Source organism: Lonchura striata, chromosome 8 (genome assembly GCF_046129695.1).
Source record: "Lonchura striata isolate bLonStr1 chromosome 8, bLonStr1.mat, whole genome shotgun sequence".
NCBI lineage: Eukaryota > Metazoa > Chordata > Aves > Passeriformes > Estrildidae > Lonchura > Lonchura striata.
This window is the reverse complement of record NC_134610.1, coordinates 8,637,413-8,659,847: the sequence shown is the minus strand read 5'-3', so window position 1 is coordinate 8,659,847 and position 22,435 is coordinate 8,637,413. Positions and strand designations below refer to the sequence as shown.

General features: G+C 43.2%; 2 protein-coding genes across 2 annotated transcripts in view; one reads left to right on the top strand and one right to left on the bottom strand.

The window, feature by feature from the left end:
• CCDC93 (CCC complex scaffolding subunit CCDC93) overlaps positions 1 to 5,918 on the top strand; it is a 34,440-nt gene extending 28,522 nt beyond the window's left edge. Inside the window, exons 20-23 of the mRNA XM_021548718.2 lie at positions 1,753 to 1,790; positions 2,700 to 2,784; positions 3,448 to 3,561; positions 4,750 to 5,918. Coding sequence (XP_021404393.2) covers positions 1,753 to 1,790; positions 2,700 to 2,784; positions 3,448 to 3,561; positions 4,750 to 4,803 — 291 coding nt within the window. The 3' untranslated portion in view covers positions 4,804 to 5,918. The remainder of the gene's footprint in view (positions 1 to 1,752; positions 1,791 to 2,699; positions 2,785 to 3,447; positions 3,562 to 4,749) is intronic.
• LOC110480627 (5-hydroxytryptamine receptor 5B) lies at positions 960 to 18,324 on the bottom strand. Its single transcript, XM_021548719.3, has 2 exons — positions 17,500 to 18,324; positions 960 to 10,320 (listed from the first exon to the last, which is right to left on the bottom strand). Exons 1-2 carry the CDS (start codon positions 18,271 to 18,273, stop codon positions 9,988 to 9,990), a joined length of 1,107 nt encoding a protein of 368 aa, XP_021404394.2. The 5' UTR covers positions 18,274 to 18,324; the 3' UTR covers positions 960 to 9,987.
• Between the last annotated feature and the right edge of the window lie 4,111 nt (positions 18,325 to 22,435).

Below are 22,435 nucleotides of genomic sequence, written 5' to 3'. Positions count from 1 at the left end.
TAGAACCAAGGTTTCAGCAAGTAAATATTGTCTAAGAGTGTATAAAATATTTCTTTGGCATCTGTGCTTCATGAAGTTTTCTGGAACACACTTGCACTTTGTCTTGTTCCTGGATATTGGGGAGATTTTTTCCCCCCTTTTTCCTCCCTGAACCAGTCCTTTTGTAAAACACACTGAGCATCCTTGCTTTAAAACAATAGTGAGAGTTGTTGTACAGTTGAATTTTGGCTATGAGGGTTTTATTTCTGACATTAAAGGTCTCTGTGATCATGGCTCATATTTAACCCTATTTTGAGAAAGATGCATTTTTTTAAAAGGCTTTTAAAATAATTTTTTTCATAGTGTCTTTCAACTTTGGGGTGTGTATGCTGATTTCACTGTAGTGTAACACATCCTCACTCTTCCTATGTCATGGTTGTGCAGCACTGCTGGGCAGGGTTACTATTCCTGCCTTGAATGTATATAAATATGTATAAACTGCAATTATGTTTTCAAGCACAGGCTTAGTGGAAGCATCTTGAGGCAGGGATATGGCAAATATTGATGAGTAATGCAATAATTTCACTGCTGTAAATTACAGGAATTCTTAAGCACCTTGGCTGCTTGGGGGTCTGTTCAGAATTTGTTTGAATTTTCCAAGGAAAGGTCAGGAACACCTGCAGATTCTGCCATGCCTGCTTATTGCTATCTCATTCAGGTGGAGGATTTTAGATTTAGGAGAGATGAGTTCAGCTTTCTGTGGCAGTGGGGCAGGTGATTGTTTCAGCCCTTGGGTTTTCTTAGTGCAGAACTCTTCAAGTACTCATCAAAAGGAGAAACTGCTTGGAAGGCTTAACCACAGGAGACTTGGAAGATGTATTCAAAGCTGAGAGAAAGGATCACATTAATTTCTAGCTGTTGAATTTTAATGCTCTCCGCAATATGTAAAAAAACCAGGAAATAAATCAAAGGCAGTTACATAGGGTGTATTCCATATAGTTTTATTAGTTGGGGGAATTGATACAAGCAGCAAAATATTCCTGGGATGCTGTTATAAATGTCTATTTTTATCTTCATCCAGTGCAATGTTACTGTCTTGTAAGAAAAGCCACACCTCTGAAATGGCAATCTGTACTTTTTATGAGTTCACCTTTTAGCACCCAGTAAGATACACATAAGCAAAGTGAGTAATGATGCATGGCTGGTAGGGAATCTGTAAACCTCATTTGCACAATAAAGCACTGCAGGAATTCACCTGCTTGGAGTCTCCAGAGCCCTTGTGTGGAAATAGAATCTGTTCAGTGGTTCCCATCTCAAAGGCAAAAGTGGTTTTTCCCTGTTTATTTGTGATGTGCTTGTGCACATGTCAACAGTCAGTGGTGAACACTGGAGCAGCATCTGCTTTTATGTCAAATTCCAACACATGCTGAACACATGTACAGGCCACTTTAACTTACTGCTTTTGTTTGGGAAGGCATCATGCTGGAAAACTCAGTGGTACAATTGAGTGCCAGTAAAATTAAAAATATCAGTTGTGGTCCAACACTTCTGCTTTTGTCATTCAACCAGTGGGATAGATATTACTAAATCAAAAAGATTTGTAGTCTACCTTCTGAAAGAAAACTCATGGTGACTTTTGTACATCTGTCTTCTTTTGAGGGCATTATCTGTATAGTAATATTTTTTAAAATTAAATTTATCTTATTGTCTGTGAAAATTCATACCAGAAGATAAAAATGTGTATTTTCTTCCTTTTTTTTTTCCAACTCACAGGTTAACTTACTGAATTCTATCCATGACAACTTCCACCAGTAAGTTATGGTTCTTTAACTCGTGATAGTTGCAAAGAGTGGTACAGTTGGTTGGACAAATGGAAGTGGGCACCAGTTATAGAGACTAAAAATTTTGTTAGAAGATTTTATAGTCGTAAACTGATTTACAGAATAGTTTATTAACTCTGTTTAAGCCAATTTGGGGAATCATGGACTTGGAATTACCTAACATTTATGGCCAACATATGTTTTTAATATCTAACTATTTAGATGTGGAAATTCAGTCATAATTTTCCTGGAGTTAATTTAAATCTTTTCCTCCTTTTTGTGGAGTTGTGGTTATTACCTTATGTACAAAACATTAGACTGGGACATATTTCAGACATGTTTATTATAAACTACATCTGTATTTGGAGATTTTGATGTATTGTGGAGTCTGTGAAAAATTGTGGTTGCCTTGGAAGTTCATAGTCAAATATCAGTCTGTGAATCAGCCAGTGTTTATTTTTCTCTAATGATTTTGAGGTCTAAAATGACTTCTAGGCTTTCCCTGATGCAGTGTGAAATTATACATTTCACATGAACATTTGCTGTTCTCCTAGACCTCTACTCACCTTCTTACTATTCACAACAGAGGCTTTTCTTAAAAAATTATGGTTTTGCTTAGTTATTAGCAGTTGATTTCTGTACAGCACATGAGAGCAAGGAATACTTGAGCTGATAGGAGCACACCTGTGATGGGCTCTGAGCTCTCTCTATGCCCATCTCTTTGGTAGCTTACACCAGCCGAAGAGCTGCACTCTCAGTGGTACCAGTGATTAAAAGGATGATTTTTTACACAGAACACTAAGCAATGAGAACTTTGGACATGGGTAGATGTGCAAGACAGCAGCAGCTGAGACACAGTGTCCCACATCCCTGTCAGGTGTTCCATTTTCTTCTTTCCAGAGCCATGGCATCGTCCGGATCTCGGGAGCAGTTTTTGCGGCAGATGGAGCAGATTGTAGAAGGCATCAAACAGAATCGAATGAAGGTCTGACTTCTCTCACTTTCTTTGCTAGAACCTGGGAATTATCTCAGCAAAGCCTCTTGGATCTTGCTATGCACAATTATTATCCATTACATGGGGTGCAAATTAGGCAAGCAACTAAAAAGTATTATTTCTTTTCACATTCGTCAGAAACTTCTCACCACTAAATGTCAAGGAGTAGCGTATGACAGAGGTGTTATAACACCTCTGTCCTGACAGAATCTTATACCCCTCTACTTCATTACTGGCACTGCAGTGATTTAAATGCCTGAAGACAGCCAAATGCCACTGAAATCAGTGGGAACTCTTCCATTTGGACTGTGTGGGTGCAGTCAGACCTGCAGCTCAGGCACAGTTTCTCGGACTGTGGGAGCTGACTGAAGCTGCTTTCTGCTGCTGAAGAGGGTCAGCAGCACCTCAGAGTCCCAACCATCATGTGCCCTTGTCTCAGTTGCACCTGTAGTGCCACTGGTACTGAGACTTCAGCATTAGGCTTTTAATTTTTAAGAGCTGATCTAAATGTGCATTACATTTCAAGCATGAGCCAGGGGTATCATTTATGAAGTATCTGTCTCCCCTTGTGTGTTATAAAGACCTGTTCCTTATGCAGTATGTCCATGTGTATCCCATACAATATGATCTCTTACCTTTCCTGCATACCAACAGATGGAGAAGAAGAAGCAAGAAAACAAAATGAGAAGAGACCAGTTGAATGATGAATACTTAGAGCTTCTAGAGAAACAGAGGCTTTACTTCAAAACAGTGAAAGAATTTAAAGAGGTAAGAACACTTTTGCTATGTTCAGCTGTCCTGTTCAGTGACCCATTTTGATGTGACTTGTGCATTAATATATGCACACGATTTCCTGATATGATTATCACACAATGTTCATGATGTACCTTGGTTGTTTTCTCCATGTGAATCTTGGACTCTGAATTTGATTCTGGGAGTTCTTTCACTGCTAGATTGGAACCTCCCCATGTTACAAGGAGAGGTTATCATGCAAGTGGTGTGTTTAGGTTTCTAAGTGGAATCTCTTGAAGGTCTGTGAGCAGTTAGTTATTGCAGCAAAGATGGGTGTGGAAATGTGTGTGAGTAAGGAGGAAATGCAGGGTCTTGGTCATTAATCTTCAGGAACCAGCCTTGTTGCCTAATGACTGTGAAAGCACTGTATAACACTTCATTGATTTAGCCTTTCCCAAGCTTTTAATCATCATGGGCTTCTGTTACTTGCTGTCTCCATGAGAATGAATGAATGAGAAGAAATGCTGCAGGCAAAATTGTCATTTGGCTTCATATGTTCGAGGAAAAACATCTTTGTGTAATTATTCCTGCTTTGTTCTGAGACAGCTCCTTCCTGTTTCAGACAGCGTACCTCTGGCAGAATGACAGGGGCTGTTCAGCTACTTGTCCAACATGCAGCATTTTACATCCTACTTGCAGAATTTAGGTAGATTTATTGTTAGGTTTTTTTACCTATTTTTCTTCCATTGCTATGTGAGGGAATTTCTGCTCAACTCTGCTACCCTTAAAAACAAAAAAGTCATGGTTGTGGTACTGAACACAGGTGTGTACCTATGTAAATGTATTTCCTGTCCAAGAGTTGTTCCCTGAGCACTGACTCTTTTACAAACTGTCCTGAGAAGTTCCAGATCACCTATAAGTAACCTCCATTTCAGATTTATTCTACTTATAAGTAAAAAGCTGAATTTGCTTTAGCTACATGTAAAAACTTCAGATGGGTGGTCAAGCAGTGTTCCCTCTGGCTTGCATGTCACAGTTTAAAGAATATTGCCGTTGGAATAACATTATGGATGAATCAGAATTATCTTCAACTAATCATTCACTCCAGGCTGCTTTGGATTTTGGAGATGTTTCAAAATGAAAGAAAGGGTTTGGCTCTCTTGATGTGGAGATACAGGTAGCAGAGTGAAGAGCAATTCCTGCTTACTTGTTTGCTGTTAACAGGAATGCCGTAAGAATGAAATGCTGCTGTCCAAGCTGAAAGCCAGTTCTTCCTGAAGAACTCCAGCTGGGGAAATTTATAGAAGATTCTTCAGTCCATTGAATCTCTCTTGTGAGGTGACAGTTATAACTGCAATATAGATGTATATATATAGATATATATATATAAAATATATATACACACAGGTGTAAAAGTCTGTTTTTTCCAGTCTGTGTTCAGTTTACATTCCCTCATCACATGGCTGTATTATTCATTATTGTCTCCACTACACCGTAAAGAGTTAACACAGTACAGCAAAATAGAAATACTGTCTAATTTTATTTATTTGGGTTTGGTGTTATTTTTGTTTTCTACCAGAAGGACAGTGGGAATGTTTTTTATTTGGGTTTTAACACTGAATTAGGTGAAAATTCTGGAATAAATTTACATGTACTGTGTAGTATGTCCACCACTCCACAGGATGAGCACTGCAGAAATGCAGTACTTTGTTAATTTTGGCCCAAAAATAACACACAGAACAAGATTCTTCAAACTCACTTTTCCAGCTCATAACTTCACATAATTTTAGTTTATACTCTAGCCATATATAGGATTGCAAAGGATAACAATTAATTTCTAATGGCTAAGAAAATGAAAACTTACCTTGGCTAATTCCTGGTGTAAAATTATAGATCTATATTTTTATAAAGTCTAGCTGCTGTATAAATTTCTTTGAAATTTCATTTTTATATATGGAGAGTGTGCTTGTTAAATTAATAGCTCCAGGAAAAAAACACCTTAATACTAGGATCACCACGTTATCCCTGGCTGGGATGAAAATCAGAGTCTGTGACCTGTAATATAGGAAGATAAAGATTGAGACATTCTGCTCTAATGAACTGATGCTCACCTTTGAAGACAACAACCTACTTACCCTGCTGAAGATTTGCTCTTGGAAGTTCAGAAACTTTGTGGGACACTTTCTGAGACATTTTTATATCTGTATATACAGTGTTTTATAATTCAAACAGTTGCTTTTTGTACTTAACACCAGGATTTTGGACTGACTTCTGATGTACATGACATCTTCAGGAGAAGAGGACCGTGTTCCTTTTCCCACTGACACTGATGACAGCGCTGTTCGATCACTGTCTGTGGCAGCAGATTTAAAATAAAGAATGTTTGGAATCCAGTGACATTCTGATATTGTGTTTTTTAGGGTGGAACTTGTCTCAGAAGCTTTCCCAGGCTCCTGTGTTACAAGTGCATTAAAAGGTGAATTGTGTCCATAATCAAATGAGTCACTGTTTTTGTGATGTCCTGTTCCTACAGCACAAACAGAAAGAAAACCTTCCCACTGAGCCAGCTGGAACCTTCTCCCCAACACGGGTTAGTGAGGGAATAGATCTGGCATGCTCCTCTTGCTTCTGTTCAAAAAGTCAGTCTGCCCAGGGCTAGCAAAATAATGAAGGCAAGTCCCCTCAAAGAAGGAAAAACTTAGATTCAACATTCCTTCAAAGAAGGAAACCTGCACTGAGTGCTGCTTGCAGACTTTCTGTAGTCAGCTTTGATGTTAGGAGGCATTTCTGTCTACAAACTTTGCCCTCTATAAAAACTGTGAGACTCTTTCTAGTTTGTTTGTAAATTGAGTAACTCAGCTTTGGCACCAAGGAGACCTGCTTGGGAATTCAAGCTGTGCTATGTTTGTGTACCATGCAACTCTAAAAAAATAACTTGAATGGGCATTTCAGTTTGGGATTTATCATTTTAATCACAATTGCTTTTTAGCATCAAGCAAAATTTCCTAGGTAGAATAAATAATGAACTTGCATGTAAGAATAATGATGTCATTATTTGTTCAGTATAATGTTAAAATTTATGCTTACCTGCTACAAGCACAGTAATCTGGAAATTTCCAGAAGAAATATAAAAATGTGAGATCCAGTGCTCTGACTAGGAGCTTGTGATTTTGACTAAGATATGAATCTGAGGTTTGTAGAATGCAGTTGTTGCTCACAAAGGGTAGATTAGAGTCCAGACCATAACTGACTGCTGTAGATGGAGCCCAGGGCAGATGGCCACTACCTTTGGTGTGAGCCCATGTGAAAAGGAGAAGAAGGAGGCTGGTGAGGGTGTGAAAACAGTTCCATCAGCTGTTCCTTGCTTTCTGGCACAGGCTCTGTGCGCTGCGTGCCATTTCTCCTTATACCTGGGGAGAAACCAACAAGCAAGGAAAATCTGTCTTAATTCTGCATCTTGGGTGGTTTCAAGTGAGGAACTGAGACTTTCTCAAAATTTTTCTTCAGTATTGCTGGATTTCCTTGTTGAAAGGGAAAGGTCTTGCCCTGAACTCATTTGGTGTTACCTTATAAGGCTTGTAAAGTAACATTTATGGGACTTGCAGCAAAACCTAATTTTTTTATTAGGGTTATTAGCATTGTCTGCTCACACTCATCTTCCAAGGCCCTTTCATTTCTGCACAGCACAGCTGCTGCAGGATGCAACAATGTCCTTCTGCTGAGCAATAGGCTTCAGTAAATTTTTTTAGGAGCAAATTCAGTGTCAGGAAATAAAGTTTAAAACTAGTAGTCCACTGCTTACAAGCAGAGATGATTGGTGTACTCCAAATTGGCAGCTTCTGTTGGGGAAATAAATACATAACATCTAAGCTGTGCTAAATGATGTCCCTTTAGAATAGTTTTTTTTTCCTGTTAGACAGTCAAGATACTGTGTCATTAATCTTAGTTCATATAGGAGCATCCAGCAGGTTAGGCAACAACCACTGATAACCTAGTTTCTTTGCCCCACAGTGAGCTGTTAAAAACCAGAACCTGTGCTGCCACTCTTCTAAATGCAGTCTGCATTTAGAGCTGGAGTGGGAAGCTGATTTTGTTGAGAGCTTCCTAAAGCCACTGCAATGAAATTAAAGCTCTGCTTGCCTCTCGTTGCCTCTGGGCACACACGGGGCCGCTGTGTGAGCCCGTCACTGTAACACTCGCTGCTGGCACAGATCCTTGGGTGGGCAGAGCTCTGGCTGCTTCTCTTCAGAACTCCTCACAACAAAATTCCAGAGGCCCAGCCTCGCCTCCTAAGGGAGCTAAATTCATCCTTGAGGAGGAGGAGAGCTGTGTCAGTGCCCTGCTGCTGCTCTCCCGCTTGCTGAAGGCACTCTGCTGCACTTCAGTGTCTGCAGTGCTGCCCTGCACGTGTGCAGCTGCAGGAACTGCACAGGGGCCTTGCAGCTCTGTGGTGTTCTCCCAGGTTTCAGAGGCCAAGCCATGGCAGAAAGTGCCTGCATAGCCAGGTGCTGCTCCAGTCAGTTGGAATGTGCAGCTGGAGATCACTGCAGCTCCTGCAGCCAGACCGGGATGGGCACCAGCATTGGCCTTGGATTAGTGTGAGAGTAATGGCTTGGCTTAGCAGGCTGAGGGAGTACAGGCACTAAAATTTGTCCAAACCACAATTATTAGAAACTTCAGGGGTGCCACATGCAGATTTGTATGCTTTTCAACACCAGCTCAAGATGACCTCTGCATTTCCTTCTTCCATGTCATCTGTTTGGATTTTAAAGGTTTTACAGCGGTGACTATCTTACATGAAAAAAATGAATTGACTTGAAAAATTTGTCAGTGGTTCTGAATGAGGCTGCGGATTTTAGTAACATTTAGTCTCCTACATATGTGCCTTCCTTCTGGTTTAATTAAGCCTCCAAAGCCTGGTTTGAGTGGTAGCTATTCTGTATGCAGGCAAGTTGAGAGTCACAAGGGAAAGTTATTTAAATCAGCATTTAAGTCTGAGTCACTGCCTAACAACTCTTTGAAATTCTAGGTTATTAAAACTTCTGAATTCCCACTGAAATTGAGGGAAGCCTCCTCTGCAGGAATGCAAGACACACAGGTGGCTGTGGGCACAGTAAGTCACACTGGACTGTCACAGCACTGCAGGTGTGAGGTACAGCACTGCCTGACCTCACCATACACTGTGCTCCTGACATGCAGCTTCCTGGGACTGTGTCAGGAAAAAGCTGCCATGCTAGAAATACTCAGCTGTCAGCTCTCCCACTCAGAGCAGAGGAGGAAGTAAAACCCACCAGAAAAACAAATATGGAGCAAGATGGACTTGGCAGTATGCAAGGAAAGGAAACAGATTATTTATGTATATATTGTTGGGTCAGGGATGTTTGGAAGATCTTGGGAAAATTATTTAAGGCTTGGGTTTGAGTTCTTTGGGTTCTGGGGAGTCACTTAGACCTGATGGCATCAAGACCTTTGTTACAGTAGGAGGAAGTTGATGAGAGCTGACAAATTGTGGACTTCACCCAGGTTGGGTGATGAGCACATTTATGGTTCAAGGGCCCCAGACACAGTGCAGGCACTCACCTACCACTGCCAAGCAGCCACACGCTGCAGCCAGCACACCTGGTTTGACTGAACATCCTGTTTGGTGTTCGTCACACTTATGCCTGCTCATTTTTATGGTAGCATGAAATAACCATGCACACAGTCCCCCTTCACTTGGAGGTGTTGGTGTCTAGAGCTCATCTGGGTTTCATAGAACAGGGAGAGCCAGAGCCTGGCAGACTGAGAGGATAACACAAGTGAAAAATCCTCACTAGATCCTCCTGTGGCAGCACTGAGAACACATTCTCAGGGGCTCTGAATAATTCTATACTTGCCTCTTAAGGTTCACTTAACCCCAGGGGACACAGCTGACCCCTTTGTGACCAAGCCTGCCCATCAAGCCCTGCTGCTTGCAGAGCACACAGCCCCTCAGTCCTGGCAGGGTGTGTTTCTGAGCTGCTTGGTCATCCACTTTAATTTCACATCAACTCAAGGACTGATTGACTGCAGCATGTTTATTCCCTTCCAAATAAATCCTGCCCGTATCACAAGCACGTCAGTATTGCTCAATTAGCAGCTCCCAGCGGTGCCTTTGCTGATGAGGAGAGCTCCAGCAGGGCCGGGATCAGCCGTGCTGGGGTGGCGGCCCCGGGCACATGGCCGGCAGCCCTCAGCCCGCGGTGACTGAACAGCAGACAGGAGGCATTCCCTGCTTCCACCTTCTTTGCCAAACACCAGCATAGCACATCTGTATTTCTAAAGGAGAACTGTAAACTCTCCAGTAGGTTTATATCCAGACATCTTCCATCTTCTTTTTCACTGCTCCTAAATCTGCTCGAGCAGGTCTCGTGCATGAAAACTGTACGTAGCACAGGCCTAGTTCCTATTATGCAATAATAATTTTCTCCTCTGTGTCCCCTTTTATCTTTGCTTTACAAAAAGGTTCTTGAAGGCATTATTGTAATTTTTGTTAAATGCTGTATAAATGAGAGGATTAAAGAAAGAATTTGAGTAGCCAAGCCAAAGAAAGATGCTTTTCCAGATGGGTGGGATGTTGCAGGAACAGAGGGGACTTATTAATTCTGTGATGAAGAAAGGGATCCAGCACAGTACAAAAACTCCAATTAAGATGCCAACCATCAGAGCCGCCTTTTTCTCTTTCTGTTCTCTCCATGTTTCTCCATCTGTCTGGAAAGTGATAGCTGCACGACGAGCTGTAAACACCATCTGTGGTTCCTGCGAAGCTTCCTTCACCTCAAACAAAAGCAAACACAGTTTCTTACCAAAACAGTTTGAGTGAAGTATTACTTTTAAATGACAGCACAACATCTGTGCACCTACCACAAAAGGCCTGAACTTCATTCCTTCCATGCTAAAAGAAAGAAAATGCCCCAGAGTGCCAAACTCATTACACTGAAAAAGCTGCCAAGTGTAACTGACAAACAGAGCTAAATAAAGAGTACCTGGTGCCATGTGTGTTGTGGGACTCTTTTTCAGTTTATTGTACTGGATGCCTTCATAACTAGGGGGAAATGAGGTTGTTAAGGCAGGCTAACAAAGGCCCGTGTCTGCTGCCTATCCCTGTACCAGACTCATGCTGCTACATGGCCTTTAGACCTGCTCAAGCTGAGCTGCTCCAACAGGGCTTGGACTAGATGATCACCAGAGGTGCCTTCCAAGTCCTGTAATTCTGAACTTTCTCAAAAAGTACATCATTGCCAGAAAAACACCACTTCAACTGACCTTCAGTTCAAACTCTGGCTTCAGCAGGGGCTATACAAGAGAAGAAAAAATTTCAGCTACTCCAGGCTGTCAACAGTGCTTCTTGTCTCCTCTCACTATGGGCAAGACATTCAGCTCTGCAGTCAGTACAGCACAGTTCTTGGAGACAAACAGCTTCTAGGCAGAAGTTATTTGTGTGCTTTGAGTCTGACCAGATGAAGACACTCCCTAGAGATTTTAATCTCAAGATTGTGAAGTGTGTGTGATATTAAAGTTCTTCTAGGCACTACAGTTATGAAGAGAGTGCAATAAAAGCAACAGTTTTAGGCTGCAAAACTTGCCTGAGTGACAATTCACAGGCACTCCAAATATGGGCCATTGTTAAATTAGCTACATATTGCACATTCATGTGCTACCTTGCAATAGAAGGAGGGCCTCTATTCAGTATGAGCACAGCAATTCAGACAGTGAAGCACTGGCAGTGGCTGAACAATCACTCTTCAGGATGGATATCCCTGTCTGCACCTTCAGACACGAGATGGGGCTGTGGAATGTAAGAGCAGCAGATTATGGGCACAGGCAAATAATGGAGGAAAATGAAAATCACATCAGTTCTGACAATTAAAATGGGACACCCCTCGTGTAGCAAGGATCACACCATTTGTCTGCAGAAGGACCTGCTCTGCGCGTCCTTAATCACACTCTGCAAAAAAGGATGAATGTATGACAGAAGGACAATCTGTGACAAGCAACCATGAACGATTATGTCTTAGCCCTGAGGAACAGTTATGCAAGTGCCTTTTGGGAACAGCCATACAAAGGACTTCCTCATGAGCATCAGGCACAGTTTGGTACTCTATTTAACCTTCAACTCCTGCTCAGATGATAGAGCTTGCATCAAATCACAAAATCGAATCAGAGCCTTCTCACTACTGACTGCAGAATTTACTAGCAGAGACCCTTTTATCACTAATTACATATTGTGAGAAAAGGTTATTTCATTTCCTTTGCTCGAAGATACCTCAGTCCTCAGGTGTTTTCCACAATGAAGCCTGCATTTGCAGCCTAGTCAAGCTCCTGCTGAAGTAAGAGGAGTTTTTACAAACTTCCCTGGTTGTTAGGTCAGGACTCTGAAAACAAAACAGCAAGTGAAACTGTATCATAGTATGTTTTGTAAATTACTTGCTAGAACTAAACTCACCTCTAGATGTATCAAATCTGCAGTTCCCAGTGCCAGCCCAGAGGTTTTTCATGACTCCAATTTTCAATGTAAGTCACAACAGCTGACCTTTATCACCATACCACACAGAACAAAGGACAAGTATAGAACCTTTGGCCCCATTTTGGGCTTACTGATGAGCACTAGAAAGCAGGCTGTGACAGAAGAGGTGGTCACAGACTGTAAATTAGAGCAGTCCATGGAGATGCCTTGGGTTATGCTGGAGCCATCTCTGCAGTGCTGCACACTGCTCTCACTCAGTGTCTAGCAGCACACTCTGCCTCGGGCACAGATTTCCTTCCATCTGCCCAGGCACTGCTCCAGGAGCACTGGGGAAATAGCTGGCATGAAAGGACTGCTCCTCTGAGGCCAGAATTTGGTTCTGAACTGATGAAACCAGCTATTTCCAGAACAACGGGCTGTGAGAACTGCAGAGATGATTGCTGCTCTGTGAGACTACTAAAAAGTAAATGAAGGAAATGAGCTCAAGTACAAATCCTTCTACAGTCACAAAGGAGTTTGGTTTTAGTTCCAGAATTTATTCTTCTGTACACTGATATGCAATTACAGTTCACTACCTCTTCTCTTGTTTGTCTGTCCCCAGTAAATTACTACTCACAAATGGATACATGTTCCTAGAGCTGTATGTTCCCAATTCCTGTGCTCCTAGAATGTCATAGAAAACACGCCACCAAGGAGCTTCTGACAAAATCCCTTGATTTACAATGTTCCTTACAGCTTTAATGATTGTTATTACTGTTCCTTCGTGGCAGGTGCTCTGTGTGTGTCTGTCCTGCACCTGCAGGGCCTGCAATAACAAAACAACAGTAATGATAAACATCCATCAAATCTGGCTTAGCGCCACAAATTTAGAGCTTTGCCTGTCACAGTGTGGTTCAGCAAAGGTCATTACAGCCTCAGTGCAGCACTTCTTGCTCTTTGAACAAGAGCACAAGAAACTAAATGCAAAGGATCAAACTAGAGAAATGTCTACACTCTCTTGGATTCTCCATCAACATAACAAACAGTTCATTTGACAGGGAGAAGAACACCTGCTTTCTCTCCCAGGAATTTCTTCTGCTGTAAGCAAGACTAATGTATTTCTCCCAGGAAATCACTACCCACTCTACTTTGCTTCCTGCCTCACTCTTTTCTGGACATTTTTGTACCTCTTCAGACAGCTGAACTTTATTTCTTATTTGTACCTCTGTACAGGTAGAAGAGATGGGTAAAGAAACAAAAGGCCGGTGACCCCTTCAGAAAAGGAGAATCTTTTTTTTTTTTTTCCTCCCACATTGTCCTGACTTAAGTGAGTTGGAGAAGCTGAATGAGCCAAGGTGCAGAGCAGCACAGCACCTCTGGAGCTCTGGGGCCTGATGTTATCCAAAGTGGGAAGGGCTCTCACAAAACTCTAAGCTTTGGATCATGCCTAATGCTTTTATACACTATATAAGTACTTTGAGAAGGGAGAAATAAACAGAAAAAAACAACAACAACCAAAAAAACCACAAAGCAACAAAACCTCCACCAACCATCAACAGAACTTGATTTTTAACTCCTCATATGAACATTTAAACCTAATTTTGCAGTTGCTACATGTAAGTAATGCAAACATTCAAATCCCATCATCCTTGGTTTTGCTGGGCTATCCCTATGCTGCGATTTCACTGATTTCATTGATCTCATTGATTCACAATCCAGAAGTATCTGCTGGTTTTCAAGCAGTCTCATTTATTTCAATTGGACTGTTTAGAGAGAGAATTATTGCCTGCTGTCAATGAGGTGTGACAGAGCATAGCTCTCTGTCAGTGATGATATGTCACTAGGTTTTTAATGAGGGTCACCCACGTCAGTGTTGCCTGCAGAATTCACTTTTCAGGTAGTTTCATAATTGGCAAGCAAAAAATTATAAAAGCACCAGCTTAATTTAGGACCCCAATGTGGCAATTATTTTATTTCAAATGAAAGCAAAAACCAAGCTTTCATTTAAACCAGAAGCATTTCAGATGTTTCACATCCATCTCCCTCACCTGAATTTTTTCAAAGGTTTTGAAAAGTATTTTTCAAAAACACAAGTAAAATTTTAACAAAAGAATGACTCAAAATAGTTATTTTGTACCTGTTCTATTCTGCAGCTCTGTTAGAGTGTAGGAACATAAGGCATGTATGCCCACTCCCAGTTTGAAAGGAATGACCTCTCTCTGTGAAAACAACCAACCATTATATTTATATGCATTATATAATGCATAATATAATACATTATATTATATGCATAATATAATGCATTCTATGCATTATATTTATATGCAACCTCCAAAGCACTTTGGTGCCTGACTCTGTTGGCTGACAAATATCAAGGTATTACCCTCACAGCCCAACTTGGTGTACTGGTTTTTCCAAGACATCCCTACTGGCATCTGAGTCCTATGACTCAAACCTTTTCTAACCTTAGACTTGCCAGAATTAACCAGCTGGTTGTACCTCAGGCCACCAACTGCAGCCCTGCTGTGCAGTTCCAGTCCAGCACTACCTGACAGCTCATTCCTGAGTGCAACACAGACATCTCTCCCAGCAGGGATCACTGCTATTATTGCTCACCTCCTGACTGGGAAGCACTGCCAGCCTTGTGCCAAAAAAACCCTGCTAATATTCCTCAGATCAACTGGTGCAGGGCACCTGGAGTGAAGACTGACATAGATGCAGAGGGGAATTCACATCCAGAGTCACAGTGACAGAAGGAAAATGTTGCCAGGGTGAGCATGACAGGTGAGCATTCTCTGAGAACAGAGATGGAAGAAAGTAGAGGGAGGAGGGACATCAAGGGAGAAAGAAAGGGAAAATTAGAATGAGCTGATGGGCAAACCATGAGAAGCAGAACAGAATTTGCCCCATCAGAGAGGACAGAGCTGATGCTGACAGCCTGATCACCCCTGCATGCAAGGAAGCGAAGCTTGGCAATGTTACCTTTGTGTTTGCATGTTAAAAAAACAACAGGGTTCTTGCCAAAGAACAGTAGTGATATGTGTGAAGATTCCCCTCCAGAATTCACTGGGAAACTGCTACTATTCCTGTGAAAGTGATGGATCCTACTACCACATGCTTAAAAAGGATCAGGATAACACTCGGTGAGTAAATCTCAGCCTCTTAATTTAGAAAGAAAACAGGAAATGCATCCTGGATGGCAGCATGCTTGATCCACGAGCTCACATAATGTACATGTGTGCAGCATCAGCTCTTCTTTCAGGTGAGGAGCAAAGTTTGCATCTGAATCACAGAAGTTAGCAAACAGAGCTGCTGGGACAATAGAGGAAGTTGCCACTATACACAAATTGCAGATTCAAGAATCCCTGTTAGGAGAAGTCAATCACAGTTAATATGTCAATCACAACAATGAGAAAGAAGACCTAGTGGCTTGAGTATCTGCTGGTATTGCAATAATCCCTCCAAAATGGGTGTGTAGCTCACTGTGACAGAGCCCTTTTGCCAGTGCAGCCTAAAGCAGCCCCCAGATGCTGCATCACAAAAAACACTCACCTGGCAGCCACGCTGGGCCCAGGAAGGGCCTCCTGCAGACACAACTATGACAATGTGCAGCCAGACTCTGTCTTGCTAAAACTGGCATGGGATGTGTCCCTCCACTGGCTCGAGCAGCAATGTCTCAGCTCATTTCACTTCCCAGAATTTTAGATTCCAAACTAGTCCTGATGGGTATGTGTGTATGTAAAAGATAGAACATGCAAAATACAAATAATCAGCTGGCTTTTGTGCTTGAAGAGATTATATATTAACTCCAAGCAATACTTTCATCATACTTAAAACAATTTGGAAGAAATTTGGTGCAAACTAGGGCCTGAAGATCGTAGGAAAAAAAATGCCACTAGATGAGACATTCTTTACTGTTCTAACAAATTTTTTCCTTTTTTCACAGAAGATAACCTTCATAAATCAATATATATTAGAAGTAGCTTCAGGACATTATGATCCAAATCTGCAAGTCTAATCACACATAATTGCCAGTGCAATTATGCAATTATGCCAGTGCAATAATGCAATTATACCAGTGCATGTCTTGCAAGCATCTGGGGACACAAACTACAGACTCTTACTTGTGACCATAATAATGATCTTCCTTGCCTCCAAATCAAACATAGGATTTTGCAGGGGAATGAGGCTCTGCAGGATTAACCCCAATGGAACAGAAATGCTCTCTAACATCTACACAGCTCATCTTTGCTACTGGGAAGGGACTGGGCTTAGGAAGCGCAACATGCAATCACAAAAGCATAAAGACTGGTAGGAGTGAGAGTATGTGACAGAAAGCAGGGAAAGTTTACAGAGAGCACAGCCAAGCACGGTGGAGACATGGGCAACAGCAGCATCATGCAGAGAGCCTGAGACCCAGGGAGAACAAGGAGCCAACCCAAACCCTTCTGAAGGGACACAGCTTTCCTGTCAGCAAAGTGTGTCCCCAAAATGAATGAAACCTCCCAGATGGCTAGGGCACTGCAGGATTACAGACAATATTTGGGATAAGGAGAACATGGTTTTGAAACCAACAGGTAATTTTAAATCAGAAACGATTGCTCATTGCTTCAACACTATGCACTGAGCAGCATCCAAGGAAAAACAGCCCAAGAACATAAATATATATAAGTTTATATTGTGAATAATACCTAATTTGCTTACCAGAATGTATTCAGAGAGACAAAGTCTGTGCTGGTAGATAAATGCACATTTATCTCGGTGCAGGACCTGGGGATCTGTTTATGTCTTTTTTTTACCCCACCAACACGAGAAGAATATAGAGGAAAAAAACCCAAAACCAAACAAACCAAGGAATGGCAAATCCAGAACAATTTTCAAGTGTCTCTCCCAACTGGCAGTGAATGCACCTGTCCCTTACTCCTATAACACACAATGAAAAAATGAGAATAAAGATCTTCTCCAGGAGCCGCACTTTTTGACTGGCAGTGAATGCACCTGTCCCTTACTTTTATAACACACAAGGAAAAAATGAGAACAAAGATCTCCAGGAGCTGCACTTTTTGACTGGCAGTGAATGCGCCTGTCCATTACTTTTATAACACACAAGGAAAAAATGAGAATAAAGATCTTCTCCAGGAGCTGCACTTTTTGACTGGCAGTGAATGCACCTGTCCCTTACTTTTATAACACACAAGGAAAAAATGAGAACAAAAATCTCCAGGAGCTGCACTTTTTGACTGGCAGTGAATGCGCCCGTCCATTACTTTTATAACACACAAGGAAAAAATGAGAATAAAGCTCCTCTCCAGGAGCTGCACTTTTTGGCTGGCTAATTATGCTCACGTCCAGTCTGTGACAAAGTCGCACTCACACGGGAGCCCCGGGGCACTTGGCAGCCTTCTCGCCGTGCCGGACCCTCCATGGCAGGGGCGAGGGCCGGAGCTGAGCAGAACCAGGCTGGCAGTGCCAGGGGAGCAGCGGGGCTCCCTCCCCTTGCCCAGCCTTACCTGGGCAGCCTCGGGCAGGGGCAGCACGGCGTTCCTCCTGCGGGCCCCCATGTGCCACCTGGACGCCTTGTAGATCTTCCAGTAGACGAAGAGCACCACGCAGAGGGGCAGGTAGAACGCCCCGCCCGTGGAGACGATGGTGGAGGACGGCTCCTGGCGGAGCTGGCAGCGCTGCTGCTCGGGGCTGTAGGTCTCCCCCCAGCCCAGCAGCGGGGCGAGGGCGATGGCCGCGGCCAGCAGCCAGGTGAGCGCGATCATCGCGTTGGAGACGCGGCGGCGGGCGAGCAGCGTGTACCGCAGCTGGCGGGTGATGGACCAGTAGCGGTCCAGCGCGATGGCCGCCACGTTCCAGATGCTGGCCGTGCAGCACAGCATGTCGAAGCACACCCACACGAGGCACAGCTCCCGGCCCAGCCGCCACCGCCGCCCGGCCGACAGCTCCTTCACCAGGCTCAGCGGCATCACCAGCGCCGCCACCAGCACGTCCGACACCGCCGTGGAGGCCACCAGGTTGTGGGGCACCCGGTGGAAGGCCTTCACTCGCAGGATGGTCGCCAGCACCAGCAGGTTCCAGAGGAAGGTGGCCACGGTCAGGAGCACCAGCAGGGTGAGGATGAGGACGGTGAGGATGGAGAAGGGCTCCCGGCCCCTCCACGCGCTGCCGCCCACCACCGAGGAGGAGGCGTTGGCGTCCACGCCGGCAGACGAGGCATTGGCGCCCACGCTGGGCTGGCACTGGCCCCGTGGGGAGCAGGAGCTCAGAGTCTCCGCCATGCCCGGCACCAGCGCTCGACCCCTCCCCGCTGCCCCTTCCCAGCCCCGCCGCGGGGAGCGGGAGCTCCGCGCCGGGACGCGGCTCCCGGGCGGCTGGAGAAGGGAGGCGGGCTGGAAAAGGGAGGGAGGCACGGCGGCACGGCGGCGAGGCCCCGGCACGGGCAGCGGGGGCGGCGGCGCCGCCGCTGCCGCCCCGCCCCAGCGGCCGCCCCGCCCCAGCGCGGCTGGGCCGCGAGGGGCGGCGAGGCGCCGCCTCCCCGGCGCTGCCCCTGAGGGGCGAGGCGGCGGCTGCGGGCGCCGTCCCGACCAGGAGCACGGCCAGCTGGGTTTGCAGTGTCTGCGAAGAGGGAGAATCCACGCCCTCCCTCCCTGGGCAGCTTTTAGTGCGCTGCCACCGTCAGTGTAAAGTTCTTCATCTTGTTGAGGTTAAACTCATTGTGTTTTAGTTTAAGGCCATTACTCCTTGTCCTGTCGCTGGGCACCACTGAAAAGAGTCTGGTACGATCCTGTTGGTACCCGTCTTTGAGATCTTAATGTGCATTAATGAGATCCCCTCTCTGTCTTGTCTTCTGCAGACTTAAACAGGTTTATCTGTCACATTCTCTCATAAGAGATGCTTTATGACCTTTGTGGCCTCTGCTGGACCCTCTCCAGTAGCTCCTTGCCTTTCTTGTATGGAGGAGCCCCAATTTGGACACAGTGCTCAGATGTGGCCTCACCAGGACCGAGTAGACAGCAATAGTCTAAACAAGAGTTAGACAGCAAGAGCTAAAATTAAATTAACGACCTGGAAATTAGTTTGACTGCAATAGTCTGTGTCCCCACACACCCAGGTGGAGACGAGACACCCTCTTCTCCCCACAGACCCCATGAGGCTACAGGACACCCTCTTCTCTTCACAGCCCTTTCCTGCCATGTTCCCCCAGTGCTCCACCAACCATTTCATTGCCCTTAAAATAAGCGATCAAGTATGTGATCAAGGGCTTGGAGATGGACAATAGAATCAACAGTGAATACAAGAGAATGTCGTATTTCCATCTGGATGTCTGGTGCTTTGTGGCACTTTTGAGAAGTCTGAAGGATGCAAAACACAAAAGGGTGGAAAGTAGCAATCTCTTGTAAGTCTAAATACTTTATATCTTCCTTTGCATCTGTTCTCACTCTCTCCTGTTGACCTCAGAATTGATGATAAAAGGACTTGTGACAAAGGTGAAGAATTACAAAACATATTTCCTAGTCCTCATCACTTTACCAAACATCACTTCAGGACTCTCTTTAACTGAATCTTTTCAGATTCAGACTTGTCATACTATTTCTTTCGGTCAGTCTGAAAGTTCTTAACTTGGTTTAATCCTCCCTGCATCCTTGTAATTTGTGTCCAAGCTACCCTTTGCTCAGCTGTGCTGAGGCGTTTGTCCTCCCCAGGGAGCAGCTGCCCAGGCCAGCTTTGTCACAGCACCATTTCCAAGCACTGACAAGGACAGCACACAGCTTAGTAACAGCTCTGGAGGGTGATGACTCATCCAGATATAACAGAATTCCAGCCCATTTTGTGAAGTGATGATGTATTTTTATAGCAAATATATAAAATTTTAATGTTACATTTTCCAGAAGTTTGTTTTTATCGATTAGAGGCAGATTATTTTTAGACCATTATAAAAGGACTACACTGAACTTGGATCTTTACATATTTTCCATTTTTTGTTTTAGATTCAAAAGTGCTAAAAAGGGTTCTAGCAGATGCAGTTTTATTCCATCCCCTTTAGTAGAAAATCAGCCTCCTATCAAAAGTATTTTTAAGAAAAGTCAGTTTTATAAATCCTGCAATTAATTTAAGAAATACATAGAAAATTTCAGCTCAAGACAAAAAACAAACCTTCCAAAGTCCTTTTACAGCTGGTTCCATACTTTTACTATTGAAAATGTGATGGAGAATCTAGGTGCCATACAGATGCCAGGTAGTATTGATTTTATTAATAATAAAAACACTTACAGGTGATTGCAACCACTCATAGAGGAGCCCAGAAAGCCCTCAACATCTTTAATTGATAGTCAGAATAGAGAGTTTGGAAATTTTGTAACTGTTACACAAGATTTTGCAGAGCCTACAATTTTCCTTTTTTTTCTTTTTTAATTTCTGACCAACTGGGAAAAAATAGTAGATGGTTATGTTTTTCAGTGTTGCAGCTTACAAAAGTGTCTGGGAAGACGGACTGCTGCTGAGGAGTATGCTAAGGTTTTGGGGTTTTTTTTGAAAAGTGAATGTAGTTCTTAAGCTAGATGACACACATACAGCAAAGTGAATGTGTTTTTAGACAGGACCCTGACTTTCCATTTGTCTTCCCTTCTTCTAATGGCATCTTTCCTCTACCTCTCCTCACAACTCCATACCAAAAGTTTATTGTGGTGGCTAAGAAGAAAAAAACAAAAGTAATCTCTTCCCTACACGGCTGTGCTGTGCAATAAAGAGATTTGACAGAAGCAACATCATGGTTATTTATGACTTTGATGCAAGCCAGCAGATTTTTTAGCAGCTAAGAGCATTCCAGCTCAAGAGGCTGGATTCTTATTGTCAGGGCTCAACATATTTTATAAATCTAAAAGCATCAGACAAACAAAAGCCTCAGTAATTGTTGTATGAATTCTCCTGTCAGCTAAAATCCTGAGAAAATCAAGCTAATAGAGCAAAAGCCAGGAGCAGTAATACAATTTTATTCTGTATTGATTATAGGCTTCTTTCAGCATTAATTTGAAAAAAAAACGCAAACCCAAGAACTGACCCACATTTCAAGGGCTAATAACTGCCTCTTGTCTGGCTGTTCACATTTCTTCTGTAAAACCCCTTTTAAGTTTTGGGCACTTGAAGTGACTGGGCAATGATCTCCTAAGCAGAGCAGTGGCAGAACTAAAACCAAAAGTCACAGACCTGTGCAGTATCCTGTCAGCACCATGTCTTGCTTCACAGTGGGTCCTCTACTAAAATATTATTTTTTAAAATCACGTAGCCCTTTTCACCCTTCCTGTGAGTTGCTTTCCCTGAGCCTCAAGTCACTGGCTTGAAAGCAAATCATCAGAGCTTTGGTAACTTACTTAAATTGAGTCATCATCAAGTCATACATCAAACAGAAAGGCTGATTACTGCCAAAATATAAACATACTTCTTATTTACAGCAGACCTCAGTAGATAATATCTTAGTTCTCAACTACTCTTACTCTACAGTGTCAATAAGGGTGCCTTCTACCTGTGATATTCACCCTGAGAAATTTGATGGCAACACTTTCTGACCAGCGTCGTGCTTGTCCGTAACTCAGCAGCTTTTATAGCACAGGAAACTCGGATCATGACGAGATATTTCACAAATACGAGCAGTAACTCGGTGGCAGACTGCTCCTTTATGGGCCTGCTCCAGGAACTGTCAAAAACATCTTCCAGTTCAAGCAGGACAGATTTGATCACCCCCTTAAGTGGTTTAAAGAGTCCAATTTCTTTGTCAAGGTTCTCAGAGGAAGAAAGCAATTTCTCAAGGCACATGGTATTAGTCCCCAAGCGATTGGTCACTGTTATGAGACAAGCCTTGAGAGCCTGATGGCTGAGGTCTATTAACTGCTCACATGATTGATAACAGGGGAAACTGCAAAGGAAACCCTAGATTTCCAGTCTGACAATCTTTTGCACTTCTTTCAATACCATGGTGGAATAGATGCTGCCCAATACATAGATATTTCATCAGAAACTTTGTCATTTACGATTTCATAAAAAAAGCAAAAGGTAATTGCATCTGCACAAGGCAGGAAGCTTTTGATTCCCACTTAATTCCAGCTCATGAATTTGTCTTCTGCTTTATCAGGAAATTAGGGCTGACTTTGTAGCTACTACAGGCAGGGTGGAGCCATTACACATCTTTGTTTAAGTAACTTTAACTTTTATTCAGAGTAAGCTACTATTACTGTAGAGCAATACATCCAGTCCTTCCATCTCCTACAGCAGTTTGTTTCAAAGATCTCTTTGTGTTAGAAAATTAGGAAAATACAACCCAAGTATCACAGGGAAGAGTCGTGCAGGCTCTTTATCAGTTTTCCATGTATCAGACTTTAGAAGTGGCAGAATTTTCATGCACTTTTAAGCTCAATGAGTTCTGGTCATGAGCACGTGGTCAGACAG